Source organism: Carcharodon carcharias, chromosome 4 (assembly GCF_017639515.1).
Source record: "Carcharodon carcharias isolate sCarCar2 chromosome 4, sCarCar2.pri, whole genome shotgun sequence".
Taxonomy (NCBI): Eukaryota; Metazoa; Chordata; class Chondrichthyes; order Lamniformes; family Lamnidae; genus Carcharodon; species Carcharodon carcharias.
The window spans coordinates 144,869,138-144,894,002 of NC_054470.1; the positions used below are offsets into that span (position 1 = coordinate 144,869,138).

General features: G+C 41.3%; 1 protein-coding gene across 2 annotated transcripts in view; it reads left to right on the top strand.

The window, feature by feature from the left end:
- ccnh (cyclin H) overlaps positions 1 to 24,865 on the top strand; it is a 45,798-nt gene that overhangs the window by 12,274 nt on the left and 8,659 nt on the right. For both annotated transcript variants that reach the window (XM_041185244.1, XM_041185246.1), the window contains exons 5-8: positions 2,180 to 2,390; positions 4,537 to 4,700; positions 14,289 to 14,359; positions 18,018 to 18,129. In XM_041185244.1, the coding sequence (XP_041041178.1) occupies positions 2,180 to 2,390; positions 4,537 to 4,700; positions 14,289 to 14,359; positions 18,018 to 18,129 (558 nt within the window). The remainder of the gene's footprint in view (positions 1 to 2,179; positions 2,391 to 4,536; positions 4,701 to 14,288; positions 14,360 to 18,017; positions 18,130 to 24,865) is intronic.

The following is a 24,865-nucleotide window of genomic DNA, read 5'->3' on the forward strand; positions in this document are numbered from 1 at the left end:
CTCCCAGTATCCACCCTATCAAGTCCCCTCAAGATCTTTTATGTTTCAATTAAATCACCTCTCATTCTTCTAAACTCCAATGAGTATAGACCAACCTCTTCAAACTTTCTTCATAAGATAAGCCCTTCATCCCAGGAATGAGTTGAGTGAACTTTGTCTGAACTGCTAACGCAATTATAACTTTTGAAATAAGGAGACCAAAACTGTACACAGTATTCCTGATGTGGTCTTACCAATGCCCTGTACATCTGCAGTAAAACTTCCCTATTTTTATAATAAAAACAGGGACTGCAAAGAGATAAGGGAAGGAAAATTTCCCACAGCTACTTCGACTACACTTCCTCACATCCTGCTTCCTGTTGGGACTCCATTCCATTCTCCCAGTTTCTCCATCTCCGTTACATCTGTTCTGATGTTACATCAGAAGCGCCATTGTAGAAGGTCTCTTCCTTTTTCCTCAACCTAGAATTCCTTCCCACTGGTTGTCCAGGCCCTCAAATGTGTCCGTCCCATTTCCCACACTTCTACTCTCACCCCTTCCCCTCCCTCCCAGATGTGTGATAGGTTCCCCTTGTCCTCAATTTCCACGTCCACATTCAAAAGATCATCCTATGCCACCTCCAGCGTGATGGCATAACCAAACAAATCTTCCAATCCCGTCCCTGTCAGCATCCCAAAAGGACTTTCCCTCTTCAACATCTTGATCCACTCTATCAATCCCAACACCTCCCATGGCACCTTCCCATGCAGTTGCAGAAGGTGTAACATCTGCCCTTTTACCTCCTCCCTTTTCACTGTCCAAGGCCCTAATACTCCTTTCAGGTGAAGCAGCGATTTAGGCATACTTCTTTCAATTTTGTATATTGTATTTGCTGCTCACAACGTGGTCACCTCTACATTGGGGAGATCAAACGCAGACCAGGTGACTGCATTGAAGAACATCTTCGCTCCATCCACAAGTATGACCTGACCTTCCAGTTGCTTGCCATTTTAATCCACCACCTTGTTCTCATGCTCACGTTTCTGTCCTTGGCCTGCTGCAATGTTCCAGTGAAGCTCAACGCAAGCTTGAAGAATGGCACCTCATTTTCCAATTAGGCACTTTATACCCTTCTAGACTCTATGTTGAGTTCAACAGTTTCAGACCATGAACTCTGCTCTCCGTTTTTATTTATTTATTGCCAAGTGCCAGTCTGTATCTTGTTTTCATGTTTTTGCTTTCTGTGGAGCTGTCCATTATTCCACCATTAACACTTACTCTGGACCAATGCCTTGTCTCTTTACTACAACTATTATTAGTCCCTTTGCCTTTTGTTCCATGACATCTTTTATTTAATCTCTCCCACCCTCTCACCTATCTCAGACCTCTCCTTTGTTCTACCTCAACTCCACTTCCCCACTTCCAACCACACAAAACCTATCACATTTCTACCTCCCTTCAGTTTTCAAAGAAGAGTCAGATTGGACTCAAAACATTAACTCTGTTGCTTTCTCACAGATGCTGTCAGACCTGCTGAGTTCTTCCAGCACTTTGTTTTATTTGAAGGGGAATATTGCTGAAGGAATTAATTTGACAAATCATCAGGATCTAAGAGAAGCTATGGAAGGAATAGCAGTATTGTGTACAGTCTGGACATTTTTTACAGGAATGATGTAAAAGCAATGGAAAAATTGCAAGATCAGTTTATTAGGATATTGCCAACCATGAGGGAGTTACTGTTATTCCAAAAATAAATTGAGAACTCTTTTTTGTTTTATTGAGCAGAGAAGGCTAAAGGATGAAAGTTTATGAAAGATTTTTGAGACCAATAATTGGTCAGTGAGCCAATAATGAGAGGGCACAAACTGAAGATACTGCTGAAAAAAAGACTATTTGTACACCAAATTGAAGATAATCATAAAGATCTATAAACAGAAGGCGTTTAGAATGTGGCATTCTGTACCATAACCTGTTTTTGAAGCAAAATTCATAAATTATTTTAAAAGAAAATCAGATAATCGCTTGAAAAAAGAGGAATATTAGAATGTATAAGGAGTGAGCAGAAAGCAAGATTAGATTAAATGCTTAATGTACAGTAAGGCATCAAGAACTGATAGGTTGAATGGCCTTCTGTTATGCTGTTATCTAATTCTAATTTGAAATCTTCTTTCATTAAACCATCTTCTCATTCTGATTTAGGTTGACAAGTGTATACTTAGCATGTAAAGTGGATGAATTTAATGTCTCCAGTTCCCAGTTTGTTGCTAATCTGTGGGAGAGTCCTGCGGGTCAAGAAAAGGCTCTGGAACAGATCCTTGAGTATGAACTGTTGCTTATTCAGCAGCTGAACTTTCATCTTATTGTCCACAATCCATTTCGACCTTTTGAGGGTTTTCTTATTGACCTAAAGGTACCATGCCAACAGTGACTGGATTTGTTTTGTAATTCTGCAGCCTTGAGTGTATTGAAAGTTTGAAACACAAAGTCCGTTTATCATTGAACATAGAAAAGTCTTAAGCAGCACTGTAACTGGGTGTCAAAGTGCCCAGTTTATTTCTGTTTGCAAAATTCAGCTGTGTTCCAGTTTTAACTGTTCTCACTGTGACCATAACCTATAAAGGTTCACAATATGCAATGATAAATAGGTACAATTTGGTTTGAGTTGCTAGATGATAGATATTATAACTGATGTAGGTGAAAGACTACAGTGCGAATAATGTTGTGTTAGGATCCCGTGGAGATTGATAGCTTTTAAAAACATATTTGGATTTCCAGTAACTGACTGGAAGGATAACACGACAAGATTTAAGAGTTTTATTGTAATAAGCAACATTGTCCAAATACAACGTAGGCAACTTACATTACAGAAAAGAATCCCCCATTTAACTTTTAAATGATTGAAAATCATCCTCCATGATTATACTTTACTCTGCCCCTTAAGTGGACACTTCCAATCTAAAGCTATTCTCAGCTCCCGATGGCTTTTTCCTTTTCTAGCTAGATAGATTCTAATCCTTGAACTGACTACCTTGGAGATTCCTCCCTTTAGCCAAAGCTAGGTGAATCTTCCAGCCCCCTTTTAAATCCCCTAACAAATTTGGTCTCTTTAATCTGAGTGCGAGCTCCCACTCACATTCTGCATGATGAACAACAGAGACTGTCTGCCTCTCTCCTCTTGTTCTCTTCTCAACAGTTGAGATAATCCACATCATTCTAAAGCAATCAACAACATTCTAACTAAAACAGCCTTGAACATTCTTAAAAAAAAAATCAGTTCACCCCATCTCCCAATGTTAACAGATAATTTTTTTAAAAATTCCAGGATCCAGATCCACATCTTTGCCAAAAACAAATGAGTTATTCCTTGTGCCATATGCTATACGTGTACCAAGTTTCATTGAAACCTGTCCATTAGTTTTTGAGATGTATTGTTTACAGGGTTGAAAACATTACCTCTGGCCAACTTCCTTGGTGGTGGAGGTTAAAAAAAAACTGATTTAAGTTGCCATGAAGCTTAGCTGAAGATTAGCTGAAGATGCTGCACCTGGTAGACACTTATGCTGCTCAACCAGAGCATTTCACATTGCAGGTCTTTCTGAAAGCATGATGGGTGTGAAACTTGGTTTTTAACTCAAAAACACATTGACTCAATTCCAAAATCTGTCCTTTTCAGGGTTTGTTTAGATTTCAATATTGTGAACTGATATTTTTTTTCCTCTTGTTGCGCTGTGTCCCCCATTCAAATGTGTAAACATGATTACCACCTCCAAATGCCTTTCTCAGTTGCTAAGGTGCCATTGAATATTTATTCTTACTTTGTGAAGAAACTCTTTAAATTTCCTGGGGTATAGGGGGGACGATTGAGTGGAATGAAGTGCTTTCTACGGCCGTCCCAAATTTAGAATTAACTAACTTTGTCCTAATTATAAAAATTGAGCAGTTGCAAAGGTTCAATTTCCAAATAAGTCTGAAATGTAATTTTAACTAAATAGCATAGTAAGCAGATTTGTTGTTCTGCCACTTTTGGTGGATTACTATCCAACAGAACATTGAGACAGAAGTGTTTATGAGACTCTAGATTCTACACTAATATCAATATCATGACCATCATATTGCACAGGAGGAAATTCCTGATCTGAATGTTTTTATTATTGCTAGTATTGACAGGAATAAGGCAACAAACTTGGTAAGAGTGCTTTCTTAAGGGCAGCTTGATTATTGTTTTATTTCAAAGTTAAAGCTGACTGCAAATAGTAATTTCCTAGAAAATATGAAAGTCTATACTGCCTTTTATTAACTTAATGCAGTAAAAAAGAGTGTGACTATTCACTCTACATAGGCTGATAATGCATAGCCTCAATCCTATGTAAAAGTTTCAGTGATCCATCTACACTTTACATTAGTTGGTTACATTAGTAACAGGTTTCAAATTATAAGTGCACTGGAAAAACAGTAATAAATCAAATAATTTTTTTTTCTTAAAAGTAGGATGGATAACTACTGATGAGTTCAAATACATTTTTTTAGACAATTATTACCATTTTCTCCCTGTTTAGGCTCGATACACAGCAGTAGAAAATCCAGAAGTTTTGCGAAAAACAGCAGACGAGTTTCTGAGCCGAGCAACCATGACTGATGCCAGTCTTCTCTTTACACCATCACAGATAGCAATAACAGCTATTCATTTCAGTGCCTCCAGGGCAGGCAATAATATCGATAGGTACTGGTACCCTTTATAATTTCAACTGTTTTATGCCTTTACAAAAATAGTTTTTATCAAGTGACCACGTTTATACATTTTTGCAATATTTTTCATTTTCTGTAGAGGGCTCCATACTATATTTTATCTTTCGTATTCTAACTTAAAACTAAGTTTTAGATAACTAAGATTGAATTATAATTCTCTTCAGTTCTTTATTATGTTTTAGAAACTAGCAACCTGAGATATTTAGGCAAAGACAAATTGTTAATAAATGCAAATAATCCAATGCAAATTACAATTTTCCAATCAGTTGGGGATAAGTTAAATGAGTGTTAGTAATAAAAGCAAATAGAAAATTGAATTATCAATACAATGGATGCAAAAAAAACTCTTGTGTGCATGAAGTAGGTGTAGTTGTTTCCATGATTTGGGAAGTTGTTTGCGCTAAATAGGGTAGAAATATCATGGAGGAATTAAAAACAGCAATGTACTCAATTCTTTGTGTGATGCTTTATGAATGAAAATCTGAAATTCTAGAGTCATTCCAATTGGCTTGAGAATATATAATCAGTTGAGAGGTTAGCAAAGTTTCAACATGCAGGTTTGTGTAACTCATCTACAGAAGAAAGGCTGTATCCTAAAACCTTAAAGAGGATGCTTTAGTTTCTTAGTGGCAGTTTTATCGTAGAAACATGGAATGGTAACCACACAGAAAAAGGCCATTTATTCCATCTCTCTGCAAAAGAAACTCAGCTAGCCCCACTCCCCCCACACTTTCCCCATAGTCTTACTAATTGTTTCTGTTCAGGTGCTTATCACATTGTCTTCTGAAAGCCGTGTTTGAATCTATGCTCACCACAAACTTAGGCAGTGCAATCCAGATCCCAGCCACTCGCTGCATAAAACTTTTTCTTTCCTCCTGTTGCCGTTGGTTGTTTTGCCAAACACTTTACATCAGTGTCCTCTGGCTTTCAATCCTTTCGCAAACACGAACAGTTTCTACCAAGCTACTTTTTCCCTAGAAATCACTAGGGAAACGGTACTGAGCAAATTGTTGGAGCTGCAGGCCGGCAATTCTCTGGGTCCCGATGGGCTACATCCTAGGGTCTTTAAAGAGGTGGCTAATGAGGTAGTTGATGCGCTGGTGTTAATTTTCCAAAATTCGCTAGATTCTGGAAGGGTTCCATCAGTTTGGAAAGTAGTAAATATAACCCCTCTCTTCAAGAAGGGAGGGAGGCAGAAAACAGGAAACTGTAGGCCAGTTAGCTTGACATCTGTAGTGGGGAAGTTATTAGAATCGATCATTAAGGAGGTTATAGCTGGGCACTTAGGAAAGCTCAAGGCAATTGAGAAGAGTCAGCATGGTTTTGTGGAAGGAAAATCATGTTTAACCAATTTATTGGAGTTTTTTTGGAGGAGTAACATGCACAGTGGATAAAGAAGAGCCTGTAGACGTACTGTACTTGGGATTTCCAGAAGGCATTTGATAAGATGCCACATCAAAGATTATTACGGAAAATAAAAGCGCATGGTGTAGGGGGTAACATATTAGCATAGATAGAAGATTGGCTGGCTGGCAAAAAGCAGAGAGTATGCATAAATGGGTCTTTTTCTGATTGGCAGGATGTGACGAGTGAAGTCCCACAGGGGTCCATACTGGGGCCTCAACTTTTTACAATTTAGATCAATGACTTAGATGAGGGGAGTGAAGATATGGTAGCTAAATTTGCAGATGACACAAGGATAGGTAGGAAAGAATGTTGTGAAGAAGACATGAGGTAGCAGATGGATAGACATAGGTTGGGTGAGTGAGCAAAGATCCGAAGTTTAATGTGGGAAAATGTGAAGTTGTTCACTTTGGCAGGAAGAACAAAAATGCAGAGTACTACTTAAATGGAGAACAGCTACATAATTCTGAGGTGCAGAGGGATCTAGATGTTCAAGGACATGAGTCACAAAAAGTTAGTATACAGATACAGCAATTAATTAAGAAATCTAATGGAATGCTATCCTTTATTACGAGAAGGATTGAACATAAAAGTAAGGATGCTATACTTCAGTTATACAGGGCAATGGTGAGACCATAACTCAAATACTTTGTGCAGTTTTGGTAGCTTTATTTAAGGAATGATGTAAATGCATTGGAGGTGGTTCAAAGGAGGTTTACAAGACTGATACCTGGAATGAGTGGGTTGTTCTATGAGGAAAGGTTGGACAGACTGGGCTTGAGTCCATTGGAGTTTAGAAGAGTGGGGGGATGATTTGATTGAAGTATACAAGATTCTGAACGGTCTTGACAAGATGGACGTCGAAAGGATGTTGCCTCTTGTGGTTGAGTCCAGAGCTAGGGGGAACTGTTTTAAAATTAAGAGTCGCCCTTTCAGGACAGAAGAGGAGAAAATTTTTTTGAGGGTGTGCGACTTTGGAATTTTCTGCCTCAGAAGTTGGTGTGGAGGTGGAGTTATTAAATATTTTTAAGGCAGAGGTAGATAGATTCTTGTTAGGCAAGGGAATCAAAGGTTATCGGGGTTAGATGGAAATGTGGAAATCGAAACATCGATCAGCCATGATCTTATTGAATGACGGAGCAGGCGAGGGGTTGAATGGTCTACCCTTGGTCCTATTTCTTATGTTCTTATGTGCTCAGTCTTGAACCCTCATTATTTTGAACACCTCTATAAAATCTCCTCTCAACCTTCTCCTCATTAAAGAGAACAACCCCAGCATATCTAAACCATTCACCGAACTGAGGTCCCTCATTCCTGGGACCATTTTCATAAATCTTTTCTGCACGCGCTAAAGCCTTTACATTCTCTCGGAAGTACGGTATCCAGAATTGAACACAATACTCTAGTTGAGGCTGGACGAATGCTTTATAAAAGTTCACCATGACTTCCTGGCTTTTGTACTCTACGGCCGCGCTTTTTACGAGGCAGTGGTGGCCTTCTCCGTTGGCTGGAAAGTCAGTGACCACCCTGCCTTGGCTGGCCATGGAAACCCTGACTGCGTTTTATGTTCCATAGACAATTAATTGCTTCCAGTGGTGCTTTTACCCCTTTAAGGGACGAGGTCCAGCCAACAAGAGCTGCCAGCCAATCAAATGGCCTACAGCTCTTCAGTCTCAGCAGTGCCACCAGGAGAGAGCACGGTGGGTGCGTGTTCTTTCATCAAGGGCAACGTTGCTGCCAGAGGGGACTTTTGTTGTTCCCAGTGAAGAGTTTCCTCCCACTGTGAGCCCACAAGGAGACTGCCAGTGTATTCCTCGCACACTGGATATACCTGGTACAGGTAAACCTCTGCTGGTAAAATGCCAGCAGTGGCAGGAAGAGGCCCTTAAGTGGCCCTTAATTGGCCACTTAAGGGGCTCAACTGGACAAGGGAGGGGAAGTCTGTCTACCACCTTAGCCCTTGCTGGTAAAATATCAGTGATGGCCCTTCCACCCAATTCCGCTCCTCCCTGCCTGCTCCTTGGGAGCCCTTAAAATCCTGGCCGATGCCTGTAATAGCCCCATGATTCCTTACACATTTCTAATCACTTTCTCAACCTGTCCTACCACCTTCAATGATTTGTGCACATGTACCCCCAGGTCTCTCTGTTCTTGCACTCCCTTTATAGTTGTACCCTTTATTTTATATTGTCTCTGCTCGTTCTTCCTACCATAATATGTCACCGCAGACTTCTCTGCATTAAATTTCATCTGTCATTGTCCACCCATTTCACCAGCCTGACTTTCTCCTCTTCAAGTCTATCCCTATTCTCCTGTGTCATTTGCAAATTTTGAAATTATGCCCTGTGCACATTTATATAGGTCACTAATGTGGTCCTCGTACTGCCTCCTGGGGAAGCCCATTGTTTAATCTCCCTTCAGTCTGAAAAGCAACCATTCACTAGTATTCTGTTCACAACTGTCCTGTCTCGATTCCTGTCACAACTTCATATCCATGCTGTCACTTTCCCTTTTATTTCATGAGCTTCACCTTTGCTGGCAAACCTGTTATGTGACATTTTATTGAAGACCTTTTGGAAGCCTCATCAAACGCATTACCATCATAAACCCTTTCTGTTACCTCCTCAAAAAAATTCAATCAAGTTAGATTTGCTTTTAATAAATCTGTGCTGGCTTCCCTTAATTAATCCACACTTGTCCAAGTGACTGTTAATTTTGTCCTGGATTATTGCTTTTAAAAGCTTCCACAGAACCATAGAAAAGTTACAGTGCAGAAAGAGGCCATTAGGCCCATCATGCCTTGCGCCAGTCAAAAAAGAGATAAAAGAAACTAGCCCACTCATTTTAATCCAAATTTCCAGCACCTGATCCGTTGCCTTGCAGGTTACAGCACTTTGGATGCAGATCCAGGTGCCTTTTAAATGAGTTGAGCATTTCAGCCTTAAACATCAACTGAGGCAGTGAATTCCAGATGCCCAACCTCTGGTTGAAAAAGTTTTTCCTCATATCCCCTCCAATCCTTCTACCAATTACCTTAAATCTATGCCCCCCTGATAATTGACTCCTCCACTAGGGCAAACAAGTCTTTCCTGTTTGCCCTATCTAGGCCCCTCATAATTTTGTACACCTCAATTAGGTCACCCCTGAGCCTCCTCTGTTCTGAGGAAAACAACCCTAGCCTATTGTTATGATTGATGCCTTGGTAAAGCGCAGTTATTTAAAAGTCCCAGAGGGAAATTTTAAACAACTGTCTTAACCTATAACTTTAAATGTTATGTTTGAGATGCAACTCTAAATTCAGGAATCAGGCTATTAGTTCTCGAGGCTTTACATTAAACTAATAGAAACATTTTATTAATTTACACAGGTTAAAAAATATATATAGACATGGCTTCAAATTACTACTATCGCAACTTGTAACAAATTCCCAAACTAATCTCCGTTAAAGCAACAGCAACCCATCGACTTAACTAGTCACCAGGCAAAGCATTTTCACCTTACGAGTTCAAAATTAATTTCTTTCACTTGGTTCCTGTGGAGCCACCTGGAGGCTTGCAGCTGCCTTTTGACCTCACATTGCCTCTGCTCTGCACACCTGAAAACTGCTGAAGTTATACCTACCAGCCCCATTGAATGTTAATTCTCATTGTATCAACAATCTCTGAACTAAACCCCTCTAACAATAAAATTCCTTTCATAGTACCAACTTTATTAGTAATATAAACATGTTGCTTGGTAGCTGCTAGAAAGGCATCAGATTTCACCCCACTTTTTGAATGCTCTATTCAAAAAATGCACACTATCTCTCTTAATTTCAAAACTAGTACCCATCAAAGCATCCAGACTAGCTGGCTTTAATCCAAATAAGACACACCCACAGACCAAACCTCTATTTAAAAAGAAAAATATTTTCCAATAATAATATATACATTAAATAGCTTCATGACACCTATCCAATCTCTCCTCATAGCTGCAATTTTCAAACCCTGGCCACACTTTTGTAAATCTCTTCTGCACTCTCTCCGGAGCAATTATATCCTTCCTGTAATGTGACCAGAACTGTACACAAAATTCCAGCTGTGGCCTAACCAGCGTTTGATACAGTTCCATCATTACATCCCCGCTTTTGTATTCAATACCTCGCCCAATAAAGGAAAGCATTCCATATGCTTTCTTGACCACCTTGTCCATCTGTCCTGATACCTTCAAGGACCTATGGACACACATTCCAAGGTGTCTCACTTCTTCAACCCTCTCAATAACTTCCCATTTATTGAGTATTTCCTTGCTTTGTTTGTCCTCCCCAAATGCATTACCTCACACTTTTCTAGATTGAATTCCATCTGCCACTTTTCCATCCACTCAACCAAACCATTGATGTCATTTTGGATTCGACAGCTATCCTCTTCACTGTTGACTACATGGCCAATTTTTGTGTGATCTGCAAATTTCCCAATCATGTCTCCCACACTAAAATCTAAATCATGAATACATACAACAAATAGCGAGGGACCCAACACTTGAGCCCTGTGGAACACTGGTTTCCATTCTCCAAAATATGCATCGACCATTACCCTTTGTTTCCTGTCACTGAGTCAATTTTGGATCCAACCTGCCATCTTTCCCTGTATCCCAGGAGATCTCACGTTCTTGACCAGTCTGCCTGTGGGGCCTTGTCAAGTGCCTTACTGAAATCCATGTAGACAACATCCACTGCATGACCCTCATCAATCCTCCTTGTTACTTACTCAAAAAATTCTATTAAGTTAATAAGACACAATCTTCCCCAAACAAAACCATGCTGACTATCCCTGATTATTCTGTGCCTTTCTAAGAGACAGTTGATCCTGTCTATCAGAATTGTTCCCAATAATTTGCCCACCACTGAAGTCAGACTGACTGGCCTATAATTTTCTGGCCTATCCCTCACACCCTTTTGTAGACAATGTTTGCAGACCTCCAATCCTCTGGGACCTCACCTGTATCTAGTGAGGATTGGAAAACAATCCACAGAGCATCTACTATTTCCTCCCTGGCTTTCTTCAACAGCCTGGTATGTAATCTGTCTAGCCCTGGTGATATATCCACCTTCAAGGATGCCAGTCCTTCCAGTACTTTCCCTCTCACTATGCTTATTAAATCTAATATTTCACACTGCTCCTCTTTAATTAGAATGTCAGCATCACCTCTCCTTAGTGAAGACAGACCCAAAGTACTCATTGAGAACCCTACCCACATCTTCTGCATCAACCCACAAGTTACCATGTACATCTCTGATAGGCCCTACCTTTTCCTTAGTTATTCTCCTGCTGTTAATGTACTGGTAAAATATCTTTGGGTTTTCTTTGCCTGCCAATATTTTTTTGTATCCTCTTTGCTTTCCTAATTTCCGTTTTTACTTCACTCCTGTACTTTCTATACTTCTCTAGGCTTTCTACAGTTTTAAGTCTTTTGTACCTGTCATGTTCTTTCTTTTTCTTCTTCATCTTGGCTTGTTTGCTTCTGGATAACCAGGAAGCTCTAGATTTGGTAGTACCACCCTTTTTCTTTGTGGGGACATATCTACACTGTGCTGGTCGAATCTCGCCTTTGAATGGCTCCCACTGATTTGACACCATTTTTTCTTCTTATAGCGTTGTCCAGTCCACCCTCACCAGCTCACCCCTCAGCTTTGTAAAATTTGTCTTCTCCCAATTCAGAACGTTTACTGCTATTCTATCTTTGTCCTTTTCCATAATGATGGTAAATCTAACTATATTATGGTCGCTATCTCCAAAATGGTCCCCCACTATTACTGCATCCACTTGCCCAGCTTCATTTCCTAAGACTAAATCTAGAATTGCAGCCCTTCTCATTGGGCTTGTTACATGCTGGCTAAAAAAGTTCCCTTGAATACAGTTCAAGAATATTGCACCCTCTGTGTCCTTCACACTGTATCTCAATTGATATTAGGGTAGTTGAAGTCCCCAACGATTACTATTGTTTTTGTACTTAGAAACCTTTCTACGTATTTGCTCTCCTAACTCCCTTCCAATACTTGGGGATCTGTAGTACCCTCCTAGCAGTGTGGCTGCCCCTTTTTTATTTCTGAGCACAACCCATATGGCCTCGTTTGATGCTTCATTTAGTGTATCATCCCTACTCACAGCTGTAATTGATTCTTTAACCAATAATGCTACAGCCCCACCTTTTTTATCCCCCTTCCTATCCTGCCTGAAAACTCTATACCCAGGGATGTTGAGCTGCCATTTTTGTTCCCCCTTAAGCCAAGTTTCCGTTATAGCAATGATATCATGCTGCCATGTATCTATCTGTGCCCTTAGCTCACCAGCTTTATTTACTATGCTCCTTGAATTTATATGTATACCAGTTAACACTGCCAAATTCCAGTGCTGTACACTTTTTAACCTGTGCTGCTTTTGTCTTTCAGAGCGAACCATTAATTCTCCATCTCCCGTTCCCTGCTCTGAATTTGCCCTCAGGTTCCCATTCCCCTGCCAATCTAGTTTAACTACACCCACCCAACTGCACTAGCAAATCTCCCCGTGAGGATATTCATCCCAGTCCTATTCGTGTAGACTGTCTCGCTTGTACAGGTCCCACCTTCCCCAGAACCAGTCTCAATGCCTCAGAAATCCGATGCCCTCTCTATTACACCAGTTTTCCAGCCACGTTTTTAATCACTCAATTCTCCTACTTTTATACTCGCTTGCACGTTAAACAGGGAGAAGTCCTAGAAATTACTGTTTTATAGGTCTTGCTTTTCAATCTCTTTCCTAGCTCCCTGAAGTCTGCTTTCAGGACCTCATCCCCTCTTCTACCTAAATCATTGGTATCAATATGGACCATGACCTCTGGTGATCACCCTCCCCCAGAAGAATGCCCTGGAGCCGCTCCGTGACAGGGTGGCATCATACCATCCTGAAGTCATGTCTTCAGCCACAGAAATGCGTGTCTGTTCTCCTAACTAACGAATCCCCTATTATTACTGCTCTTCCCCTCTTCTTTCTCCCCTCTTCTACAGCAAAACTGCCTGTGGAGCCACAAATATGGCTCTGACTGCACTCCTTTGAGGGGCCAATGCATTCACCAGTATCCCAAATGGAAAACCAATTGGTGAATGGGACCCCAGGGGACTCCTGCACTATCTGCCTAATTTTCTTGGACTGCCCGGCAGCCACCCATTCCCTTTCTGCCTCCAGCCTCCTAAGCTGCAATGTGACCACCTCTCTGAATGTGCTATCCACATAGCAGTCAGCTTCATGGATGCGCCACAGTGGCTGCAGCCACCACACGAGCTCCGAAATCTGGAGCTCAAGGTTCTGCAGCTGGTGACACTTCCTGCACATATGGTCGTCTAGAACACAGTTAGCGTCCACGACTTCTCACGTATTACAAGGCATGCATGCCACATAACCGAGCTGTCCTGTCATGGTTTGAATTTACTTCCCTTGCATTAACTTTCTTTTACTTTGGTTTAGTTATGCAACTTCATTTTACCTGGCCTCCGCTTAAATTTATTTCTCTATTGCTTGTGTTTCTTACTTAAATGTAAGTAGCCCCTTCTTTTAAAAAGAATGTGTTTTTCTAATTCTCAGCTATTTAATGACTCTCCCCAACAGCATTTTCTCACCATCTAATGAATTTGTTTCTCCTGTGATGTTGGGTGCTCAATGCTGCTGACTATCCAGGGTCCTTCCCCACCAGTGGAATTAACTGACTGCGTTGCAATTGCTGGCTTTACCCTAAAAGCCTTTTTGTGAGCTGTTTATACAGGAGACTGTACTTGAGTAATACAGGATTGCTCCTATAATCCTTCATCACAGCAGTGTGCAATATGAATTGTGGAATTTATTGGACATTTTCTCAGACAATTGTAATGAAAATTGCTTGAATGGATTTCATAAGAGGCTGTTGTAACTTCTAAGGAATATAGAAGCTGTAAGATATGATCTAAGATCTTTTTCTTTTGGAAGCAATAGATTGTGATTGATCTGCTGAAATTCTTTCAGGTAACTTTTTGTTATCTGTCACTGTTAGAGACATTTGTGTCCACTGTGTTTGATGCCATTGTGTTGATACGCAAGAGTGAAATTATCTCTTTCATGTACTCACTACTTCATTGCTCTTTGTTTTAATTTTGTATTTTGTACTTTAGCTACTTGACAGAATGCCTTATGCTAAAAGATAACAGTGAATGCCTATCAAAGCTGGTTGAAGGAATTAGATGTAAGTAATTTTGCGCAATTACTATGGAAGATTGAATGACATTCCCTGTAATGGTAGCAACCAAATCCAGATTAATTATTCGTGTAATGTGACAGCTATAGCTTCAGTTCAAACGCCTTATGTCATTGTTTTAAAAGTTCTCATTTATATTATTTTGAATGTAGTCCTTCCATGTGTTATCATAGAACTAGAGTGCTACTGCACAAACTGACCATGTAGCCCATTGGGTTTGCCTAATCCAGTATTGTTCTGCATATTATTTTTTGAGCATATGGTTAATTCTGTTTTTAAAGAATTACTGGGCAATTTTTCAACAACAGTTTGTGGCAGAGTGTTTCACATTTTTAACACCCTATGCGTAAAGATTTTATTTTAACCTCTCTAATTCGTTTTTGCAATTATCTTTCATTTGTGCCCTAGTATTACCTACTTACTGATGATCACTATTACCTTATCCTTACTTCATGATCTTTAAGATTTTATCACCTTCTCTCCTCTGGTAAAATCAGCCCCAATTTCTCAAGTTGGACTTCAAAACTACAACTCCTCATCCCTGGTCTGTTTGTCAATCTACACAACTCCAATACTCTTTATATCTTTCCTGTAATAAGCTGCATGCAATGGAATCATAGGAAGTGGCTAAGAATCCCATGGTGCCTGTCTTGGCTCTTTGAAACAGCATTCCAATTAGGTCCACTCCCCTGCTCTTTCTCTATACCTGAACAAATTTCCTTTCCAAATAATGTTTTACAGTGAAGTTCCTTGTTGTTTGATGAAGTAATGGTTGATGATAATAGCGTGAATCATATGTATATGGATTTTTGAAAGGCGTTCAATTAAAGGGTCACAGTAGACTTGTTAGCAAAATTTAAGTCCTCAAGATTCAAGGCCAAAGACAGCTTGGATACAAAATTGTCTAAAGGATAGCAAGCAGAAGAGTAATGTTGGATGATTGTTTTACAAATAGGATTGAGGTTTACAGTTGTGCCCCCCAGGGATTGATCTTGAGACTAGTGCTCTTTTTGATACATATTAATGATCTAGACATGGGAATAAAGGGCATAATTTCAAAGTTTTCAGATGGTATGAAACTTGAAAGTGTAGTAAATAGTGAGGAGAGTTTTAGCAGATTTCAGGAGGGTGGTGGAATAGGCAGACACATGGCAGATGAAGTTCAATGCAGAGATTATGGGATACTTAGCTTTGTACATAAGGGCATTGGATACAAAACCAAGGAAGTCAAGCTAAATAAAAAAACATAAAATGCTGGTAAAACTCAGCAGGTCTGACAGAATCTGTGGAGAGAGAAACAATTAATGTTTTGCGTCTGTATGACTCTTCAGAGTGGCCCAGAGCAGTCATACGGACTCAAAACGTTAACTCTGTTTCACTCCATGGATGCTGCCAGACCTGCATTTTTTCAGCTTTTTATGTTTTTATTTCAGATTTCCAGCATCCGCAGTATTTTGCTTTTATCTTGAAGTCATGCTAAACCTTTGCAAATCTCTGATGCTGCGCCACTTTTTTAAAAATTCATTTAATTTGGGTGTCGCTGATTAGGCCAGCATTTATTGCCCATCCCTAATTGGCCTTGTTCAGAGGGTATTTAAGAGTCAACCACATTGCTGTGGGTCTGGACTCTCAGATTTCCTTCCCTAAAGGACATTGTGAACCAGATGGATTTTTACAACAATCAGCAATGGTTTCATGGTCATCATTAGACAATTAATTCCAAATTTTTATTGAATTCAAATTTCATCTGCCATGGTGGGATTTGAACCCTGGTCCCCAGAACATTACCTTAGATTATTAGTCCAGCAACGATACGCTATGCCATCGTCTCCCCTGAAGCTGGAGTTATTGTGTCCAATTCTAGGCATCTCACCTTAGGAAGGAACCTTGGAGAGGGTATAGAGGTTTATCAAGATGATACCAGGGATGTAGAGAGACTATAGATGTGCTCCAAATCATGAAGGATATTAACAGTCTAAATAAGGAGAATTTTTTTCCGGTTGCAGGGGATCATTAACACAAGGATATAGATTTAACAAAATTGATGAAAGCACCTGAAAAGAGACAAGAATTTTTGTGCAATATGTTAATATGATCTGGAATGCAGTGTAGTGGAGGCAGTTTAATTGGCCTGAATTTTTCCTGCATCGGGGGGGCTTGGTGGGAACGGGTGGGGGCAGTTGCGGAGCTGTAGCGCTAGCTCTACCTGTGCGAGCACGGGGAGAAGGGAGAGTTGGGTCCAGCACTCTTGCGTACATGTGTGCGAAAGAGCATTTCAAAATTTAATGAAACATGTCCCCCCATGTGATTGTGTCACGTGAGATGGGACCTGTTTTTATTTTTCAAATGAAGTTTTTATTCAATTTGTAAAAGTTTTAGGAAACCTCATCCCGCTTGTGGATAAGGTTTCCTAAAAAATTTAAAGGCCGCTTGGCCTTTCCTCCTGCCTGCCAACCATTAGGTTGGATGGGCAGCGTAAATTTCAAGTTAATGAGGTTGCTAATGGTCTTAATAGGCCTTTTAATTATCGGTGGGTGCATAGCCGACTCCGGCACGCGTCCATCGAACGAAACATTGTGAGGCTGCGCAATGACATCGAGACACATGCCTGACATCATTGCGTGTCATTTTATGTTCTGGCATGTCGGCCCTGCCCCCACACGCCAAATGTAAAATTCTGACCATTAACTTTTAGAAGAGCATTGGATATTTACGTGAAAAGGGAAAAAACAGGGCTGTGGAGAAAAAGCAAGGGAAAAAACGTGGCTGTGGAGAAAAAGCAAGGAATTTAGACTAAGAGCTTTTGAAGAGCTGGTAGAGGCATGAAAGGTCAAATAACCTCCTTTTGTTTTGTATATTAGGTACATATCCAATTCCATTTTGAAAGTTACTATTGAATCTTTCTCTGTCACCTTTTCAGGCAGTGCATTCCAGATCATCATAACACTAATTGCAGCCAAACAAACATACAATTTCAGATTTGAATCCATGTTTTTGTATTCTGTGTCTTTAGAAAGAAAGACCAATATTCTGTTTGCCTTTTTCATGTCTTGTCAATTGCACGCTGTATCTGTAAACCAATGATTATGATCTACATACATTTCAAAAATAAGAAAACTATTAATCCATATTTTTCTAAACTGCATTATATCCGCCAACTTGCTGGCTTTTCTACATCCTGCAGTTTTTCACAATCCATCTCAATTTGTAATCTCCATAATTAGATGGAATCAGAACACCTTGCCTCCCTGCCCCCTCCCACCCCAGCAGATTCATGCCCAAATCATTTACGCATATAGTATATAAGAGCAACCCAGTACAAACTCCTGTGGGAAATAAATCTTGACTGTTTCTTTTACCTTTACCCTTTGCTAATGAGCTCCAACTAACACTGTACCATTCCCTTAGTTCCATGATCCATTATCTTTACTACATGCCTTTTCATATGGTACCTGATCAGATATTTCCAATAAATCCTTGTAAAGCACATGCACTACATTTTCTTTTATTTGCCCTGTTATTTTTAACTGGTAATTTAATATTTTTTAAACCTTAGTCCTGTAGTTTACTTTGCATTTTCGTGATTTCTTGAGGAACTTGAGAAAGACTTTTAATCTCAGTGTATGATATGATTAATGTTGAACAGGTATAAAGAACCTGGTGAAAAAATATGACCCTCCCAAACCTGAGGAAGTTAATCTTCTGAAACAGAAACTTGAACATTTACACAGCTTGGACCTTGGCATCATTACAAGTTTGTAAGTATTGACAATTGACAAATAAAGCTAACAAGTCAAATTATTGTGGTTTCAATTGCTTCATAAAGCCAGGTAAATTTTAGTTACATTGTTAAGTCAAAAACTGAATTGAAGATGGCAGGTAAAACTGTGATTGAGCAATGGGCTGCTTTTAAAGAGGAGATAGTTCAGGTACCTTTTGAGGTAAATTCTCACAAGGGGCAGGGTAGAAAGAAAACTAAGCCAGAGCTCCCTGGATGACAAAAGGGAGAAAGAGAGTAAGCGAAACAGACAAAAAGGTGTCTATGACAGGCGTAAGGTTGATAATAAAGTGAAAACCAGACTGAATATGGAATGTTCAGAGGGGAAGTGAAAAAGGAAATAAGAGAAGCAAAGAGAGAATGTAAGAAGAGACTGGCAGCTAACATAAAAGAGAACCCAAAAGTCTTCTATAGGCATATAAATAGTTAAAAGGTAGTTAAAGGAAGTATAGGGCTGAATGAAACCAAAAAGGGGATTTACATATGGAAGCAGGCAGCATGGCTGAGGTACTAAATGGGTACTTTGGCAGCATTTTCTTCCTTGGTAAAGAGAGATGCAAAGTCATAGTGAAAGCGAAGGTGGTTGAGATACTGTATGGGTGAAACATTGGTAAAGGAGAGATATTTAGAAAGGCAGAGAGTACTTAAAATTGATAAGTTACCAAGGCCAGATGGGATACGCCTGAAGATATTGAGGGTGGAAACTGTGGAGCCACTGGCGATAATCTTCCAATCTGCCCAAGATGCAAGGTTAGTATCAGGGTACTGGAGAATTGTAGAAGTTCACTCTCGTAACTCTGTCCACAGATGCTGCCAGACCTGCTGAGTTTTTCCAGCACTTTGTGCTTTTATTTCAGATTTCCATAATCTACAGTATTTTGCTTTTAGACAGAAGAATTGCAAATTTATACCCTTGTTCAAAAAAAGGTTGTAAGGATTAGCCCAGGGGCTGCTGCCCAGTTAGCTTCACCTTGGTGGTGGCAAAGCTTTTAGAAATGATAATCCAGCATAAAATTAAGTCATTCGGGCAGCTGTGGATTAATTAAGGATTAGTAAATCCAGCATGGTTTTAAGGGAAAATTGTGCTTAACTAATTTGATTGAGTTTTCTGATGAAATATCAGAGAACGTTGATAAGGATGTTGCAGCTGATAGGTGCATGGATTTCCAAAAGGCATTTGATAAAATGCCACGTAATAGGCTACTCAGCAAAGTTAAAACCAAGGAATAAAAGGGATAGTTGGAGCATGGATACAAAATTGACTGAGTAACTAGTGGTGAATGGTTGTTTTTTGAACTGGAGGATGGCATATAGTGGGGTTCCCCAGAGACCAATATTAGAACCACTGCTTTTCTTGATCTGTATTAACAACCTAGACTTGTGTGTTTCAAAATTTGCAGATGACACAAAACTTCGAAGTATTGTGAACCGTACAGAGGATAATGACAGGCTGGTGGAATGGGCAGACATGTTGCTGATGAAATTTAATACTGAGAATGTGAAATGATACAAAGAACAAGAAAAGGCAAAATAAAGGATACAGTTCTGAAGGGGGTGCAGAAGCAGAAGGACCTGGGGTTATATGGGCACAAATTGCTGCTGAAATCCTTAATGTGCTCTTGCTACTTCCTGACCAGTGTCTGTCTTCCTTATCCCTAGTTGTAAAATACCTTGGAAAATTATTTACGTTAAGAATGCTATATAGGTTGAAGTTAAGATGGTTATTAAATTGTGGTAGACAAGATAACATTTAATTGAAAGAAAGGTGCTTATTGCATTGATTGGTCTAGTAGATTTGAGATTAAGGTGTTCCATGCTAAATAACTTGTTTATACTCTGCTCTAGGTCTCCATTTGTCAGATCATTTTCAGGAAAGAATACTGAAGTTGAAAGAGAAAATAATCTGGGTGTTATAGACAGATCATTGCAGGTCCATGACACAATGCAGAAAAATTATAGATAGAACCCGATTCCTTGTTAATTTTATTATTAGAAACATTTAATAAGAATTGAAGGGTAAAAATTGTCACACTGCATGTCACTGGTCATATCGCATCTCAAGTACTTTGCCCATTTTTGGATTCCGTAGATGGTGGTTGATAGAGTAACCTTAGAAAAGGTGCAGCTGATTTCTAACTTAAAGAATCTCGGCTACTTAGATAGGCTTAAAGACCTTGCTGTATTTTACTTAGAGACTTTGAAGAGCTTCCCAGAATGGAACTTAATGTTGTTACTTGCAGGCCGTCTCTGGTGGCTTCCTTGAGCATTGTATCAAAGAAGAAATTGTATAATTGGGGAGCTATGACATATCCTTGCTTTATGCTGCTATTTCAAAGTTCTTATCAACTTTCCCTTATAGTACTTGTTGATTATCAGTCTCATGCCAGTATTTAACCTTAGGGATGGAGTTTACCACCTGCTTTGGGCTGCATTCATGAGTAATCCAACTCCAAGAAGACTAGATTCCGATGAGCCAGGGGCTCCTACTGGCCTCCTCCCTTATGGGTGAGGCGGTGGCATAGTGGTATTATCACTGGACTAGTAATCCAGAGACCCAGGGTAATCCTTTGGGGACCTGGGTTCAAATCCCACCATGGTAGATATGGTGAAATTTAAATTCAATAAAAATCTGGAATTCAAAGTCTAATGATGACCATGAAACAATTGTCGATTGTCGTAAAAACCCATCTGGTTCACTAATGTTAGGAAATCTGCCATCCTTACCTGGCCTGACTACAGTGACTCCAGATCCACACCATTGTGGTTGACTCCTAAATTTCCTCCGAAGTGGCCTAGCAAGCCACTCAGGTGTATCAAACTGTTTAAAAAGTCAATAAAAAGGAGCACCTGGCATTGATCTAGGCACTAGAAATGACAACAGCACTTGACCTATCGACCCTGCAAAGTTTTGTCTGAGCGTTCCCCTGTTCGGACGGAATTCCACATTGGCCCCAAGCCCCGAACCCTCCCTCGGGTGCTGGTGCCCCGCAATATGAGCCGCCTCGGGGACATGCCCTCTGTGCCTTTTGGCACGGCAAAGAGGGGCTTTTTGTACGGACTGCTGCTGCACACCTTCCATTTTCTCGCCCTTGTCCGTCGACCGGACACGCCCTGGCGTGCCTTGTTGCCGTCTGGCGGCGGAGGCCCCCGATGGGAGGCCCTCTATGGAGGTGTCCTCCCCCTTTCTATCGGGGACATGGGTTGGAGGGTGTTGCATGCAGCAGTCCCTTATAATAAGAGGATGCATAGGTTCACGGACTCTCAGGACACATGCCCTTTTTGCGGTCTTGTGGAGTCCGTGGACCATGTATACATAGGGTGTTGTAGGCTGCACTCCCTTTTTAGTTATTTGAAAAACCTTTTATTGATGTTTTGTTTGCACTTCAGCCCCACGCTCCTGATCTATGGGCACCCGGTGCGGAAGGGGGTCGGGAAGGAGGAGGACCTCCTCGTGAACCTGCTCCTGGGCCTGGCCAAGTTGGCAATTAACAGGTCCAGGCAGCGGGCGATCGACGGGGGAGTCCCGCCCAATTGTTTGTCCCTCTTCCGTGGCTACGTTCGCTGCCGGATGTCCCTGGAGAAGGAGCACGCGGTGTCTGCTGGCACTCTCAAGGCCTTCCGTGCTCGGTGGGCACCGCGGGGACTGGGGTGTTTTGTTGACCCCTTTAATCACATTTTGATTTAAAGTTTGTAAGTTTCCTTTAAACTTTGTTCTTGGTTTTACAGCTGACCTGAATTAGGGCTGTGCCTGATTTATCCCAATTTTGTTGATTTGGTTTAATTGTTTTCATTTAAAAGATTATCACCATTCCTGGGTATGTCTTGTCCCACCGGCAGGCCAGACCCTTCAGAGGTGGTGGCACAGTCGGAAGGGAGTTGCCTTGGGAGTTCTCAACATCGTCTCTGGTCCCCATGAAGCCTCATGGCATCAGTGAAACATGGGCAAGGAAATCAAGGTCACGTGCTGCCTCCATCAGCTTATGAATCAGCACTGCTTCATGTTGAGCACCACTTGGAGGAAGCATTGAGGATGGCAAGGGTGCAGAACGTACTCTGGGTGGAGGACTTTAATGTCCACCAGAGTGGCTCGGTAGCACCAATACAGACCGATCTGGCTGAGTCCTAAAGGACAAATCTGCTAGACTCTGCCTGCGACAGGTGGCGCAGGAACCAACAAGAGGGAAAAATATACTTGAACTCATCTTCACCAGCCTGCCTGCTGCAGTTGCATCTGTCCATGGCAGTATCGGTAGGGGTGACCACTGCACAGTCCTTGTGGAGACAAAGGCCTGTCTTCACATTGAGGATACCCTCCATCATGTTGTGTGGCATTACCACCATGCTAAATGGGATAGATTTCAAAGAGACCTAGCAATTCAGGACAGGGCAACCATGAGGCTCTATGGCCCAGCAGCAGCAGCATTGTACCCAACTGCAATCTGTAACCTCATGGCCTGACATATCCCCCACTCTACCATTAGCATCAAGTCAAGGGATCAACCCTGTTTCAATGAAGAGTGTAGGAGGGCATGCCAGGAGCAGCATCAGACATACCTAAAAATGATATCTCAACCTGGTGAAGCTACAACACAGGGATACTTGTGTGCCAAACAGCATAAGTAGCAAGCAATAGAGAGAGCTAAGCAATTTCACAACCAACAGATCAGATCTAAGCTCTGCAGTGCTGCCACATTCAGACGGGAATGGTGGTGGACAATGAAACAACACCCTGGAGGAGGAGGCTCCAAAAGAAGCCCAGCATATCAGTGCAAAAGATAAGGCTGAAGATTAGCAATGATCTTCAGCCCAAAGTACCGAGTAGATTATCCATCTCGGCCTCTTCCGGAGGTCCCCAGCTGAAGATGCCAGTCTTCAGCCAATTCAATGCACTCCACGTGATATCAAGAAAAGGCTGAAGGCACTGGATACTGCAAAGACTATGGGCCCTGACAATATTCCAGCAATAGTACTGAAGACTTGTGGTCCTGAACTTGCCGCGCCCCTAGCCAAGCTGTTCCAGTACAGCTACAACACTGACATCTACCCAGCAATATGGAAAATTGCTCAGGTACGCCCTGCACACAAAAAGCAGGAAAAATCCAAACTGACCAATTATCAACCCATCAGTGTACCCTCAATCATCAATAAAGTGATGGAAGGGGTCGAAATCAGTGCTGTCAAGTGGCACTTGCTTAGCAATAACTTGCACATTGAAGCTCAGTTTGGGTTCTGCCAGTTCCACTCAGCTCCTGACCTTATTATAGCCTTGGTTCAAACATGGACAAAAGAGCTGAACTCCAGAGGTGAGGCGAGAGTGACTACCCTTGACATCAAGGCAGCATTTGGCCAAGTGTGGCAACAAGGAGTCCTAGCAAAACTGGAGTCAATGGGAATCGGGGAGAAAACTCTGCTGATTGAAATCATATCTAGCACAAAGGAACATTGTTGTGGTACTTAGAGGTCAATCACCTCAGTTCCAGGGCATCACTGCAGGAGTTCCTCAGGGTAGTATCCTAGGCCCAGCTATCTTCAACTGCTTCACCAATGAGCTTCCTTCCATCATTAGGTCAGAAGTGGGGGCATATGATTGTACAATGTTCAGCAACATTTGTGACTCCTCAGATACTGAAGCAGTTCATGCCCAAATGGAACAAGACCTGGACAGTATGCAGGCTTGTGCTGACAAGTAGCAAGTAACATTCATGCCACACAAGAGCCAGGCAATGACCATCTCTGACAAGAGAGAATCTAGCCATCTCTCCTTGACATTCAATGGCACTACCATCGCTGAATTGTCCACTACAACATCCTGGGGGTTACCATTGACCAGAAACTGAACAGGAGTAGCCATATAAATACGGTGGCTACAAAAGCAGGTCAGGGGCTAGGAATCCTTCCATGAGTAACTCAACTCCTGACATCCCAAAGCATGAACACCATCCACAAGGCACAAGTCAGTCTTGTGATGGAAACATCTTCGTTAGCCTGAATGAGCGCAGCTCGAACAATACTTAAGAAGCTTGACACCATCCAGGACAAAGCAGCCCGCTTGATTGGCGTCCCTTCCACAAAATTCACTCCCTCCACCACTGACGCACAATGGCAGCTGTGTGTACCATCTACAAGATGCACTGCAGGAACTCACCAAGATTCCTTCGACAGCACCTTCCAAACCCATGACTGCTACCCTCTAGAAGGACAAGGGCAGCAGGCACATGGGAACACCACCACTTGGAAGTTCCAATCCAAGCCACTCACCATCCTAACTTGGAAATATATCGCCATTCCTTCATGGTCGCAGGGTCAAAATCCGGGAACTCACTTCCTAACAGCAATGTGGGTGTACCTACCACATGGACTGCAGCGGTTCAAGAACACAGTTCATCTCCACCTTCTCAAGGGCACTTCAGGATGGGCAACAAATGCTGGCCCAGCCAGCGACGCCTGCACCCCATGAATGAGTAAAACAAAGATGCTGCTACTTACTGGAAAGGCATTGAACATCTCACCATAAGCACGAACATATCCAATCATGCAGCATGTACATGAATTTGACGAACCTATTCAGACATCCTAGCTTAGAGAGTAAGTGCCATAGATCAGGTCAACTGACCCTGTCAAAAGCTTTAGGTCTATGAACAGCATATTTAGATCTTGATGTTGCTCTTTGCACTTTTCTTGTATTTGTCTTGCTACAAACACCATATCGGCTGTCC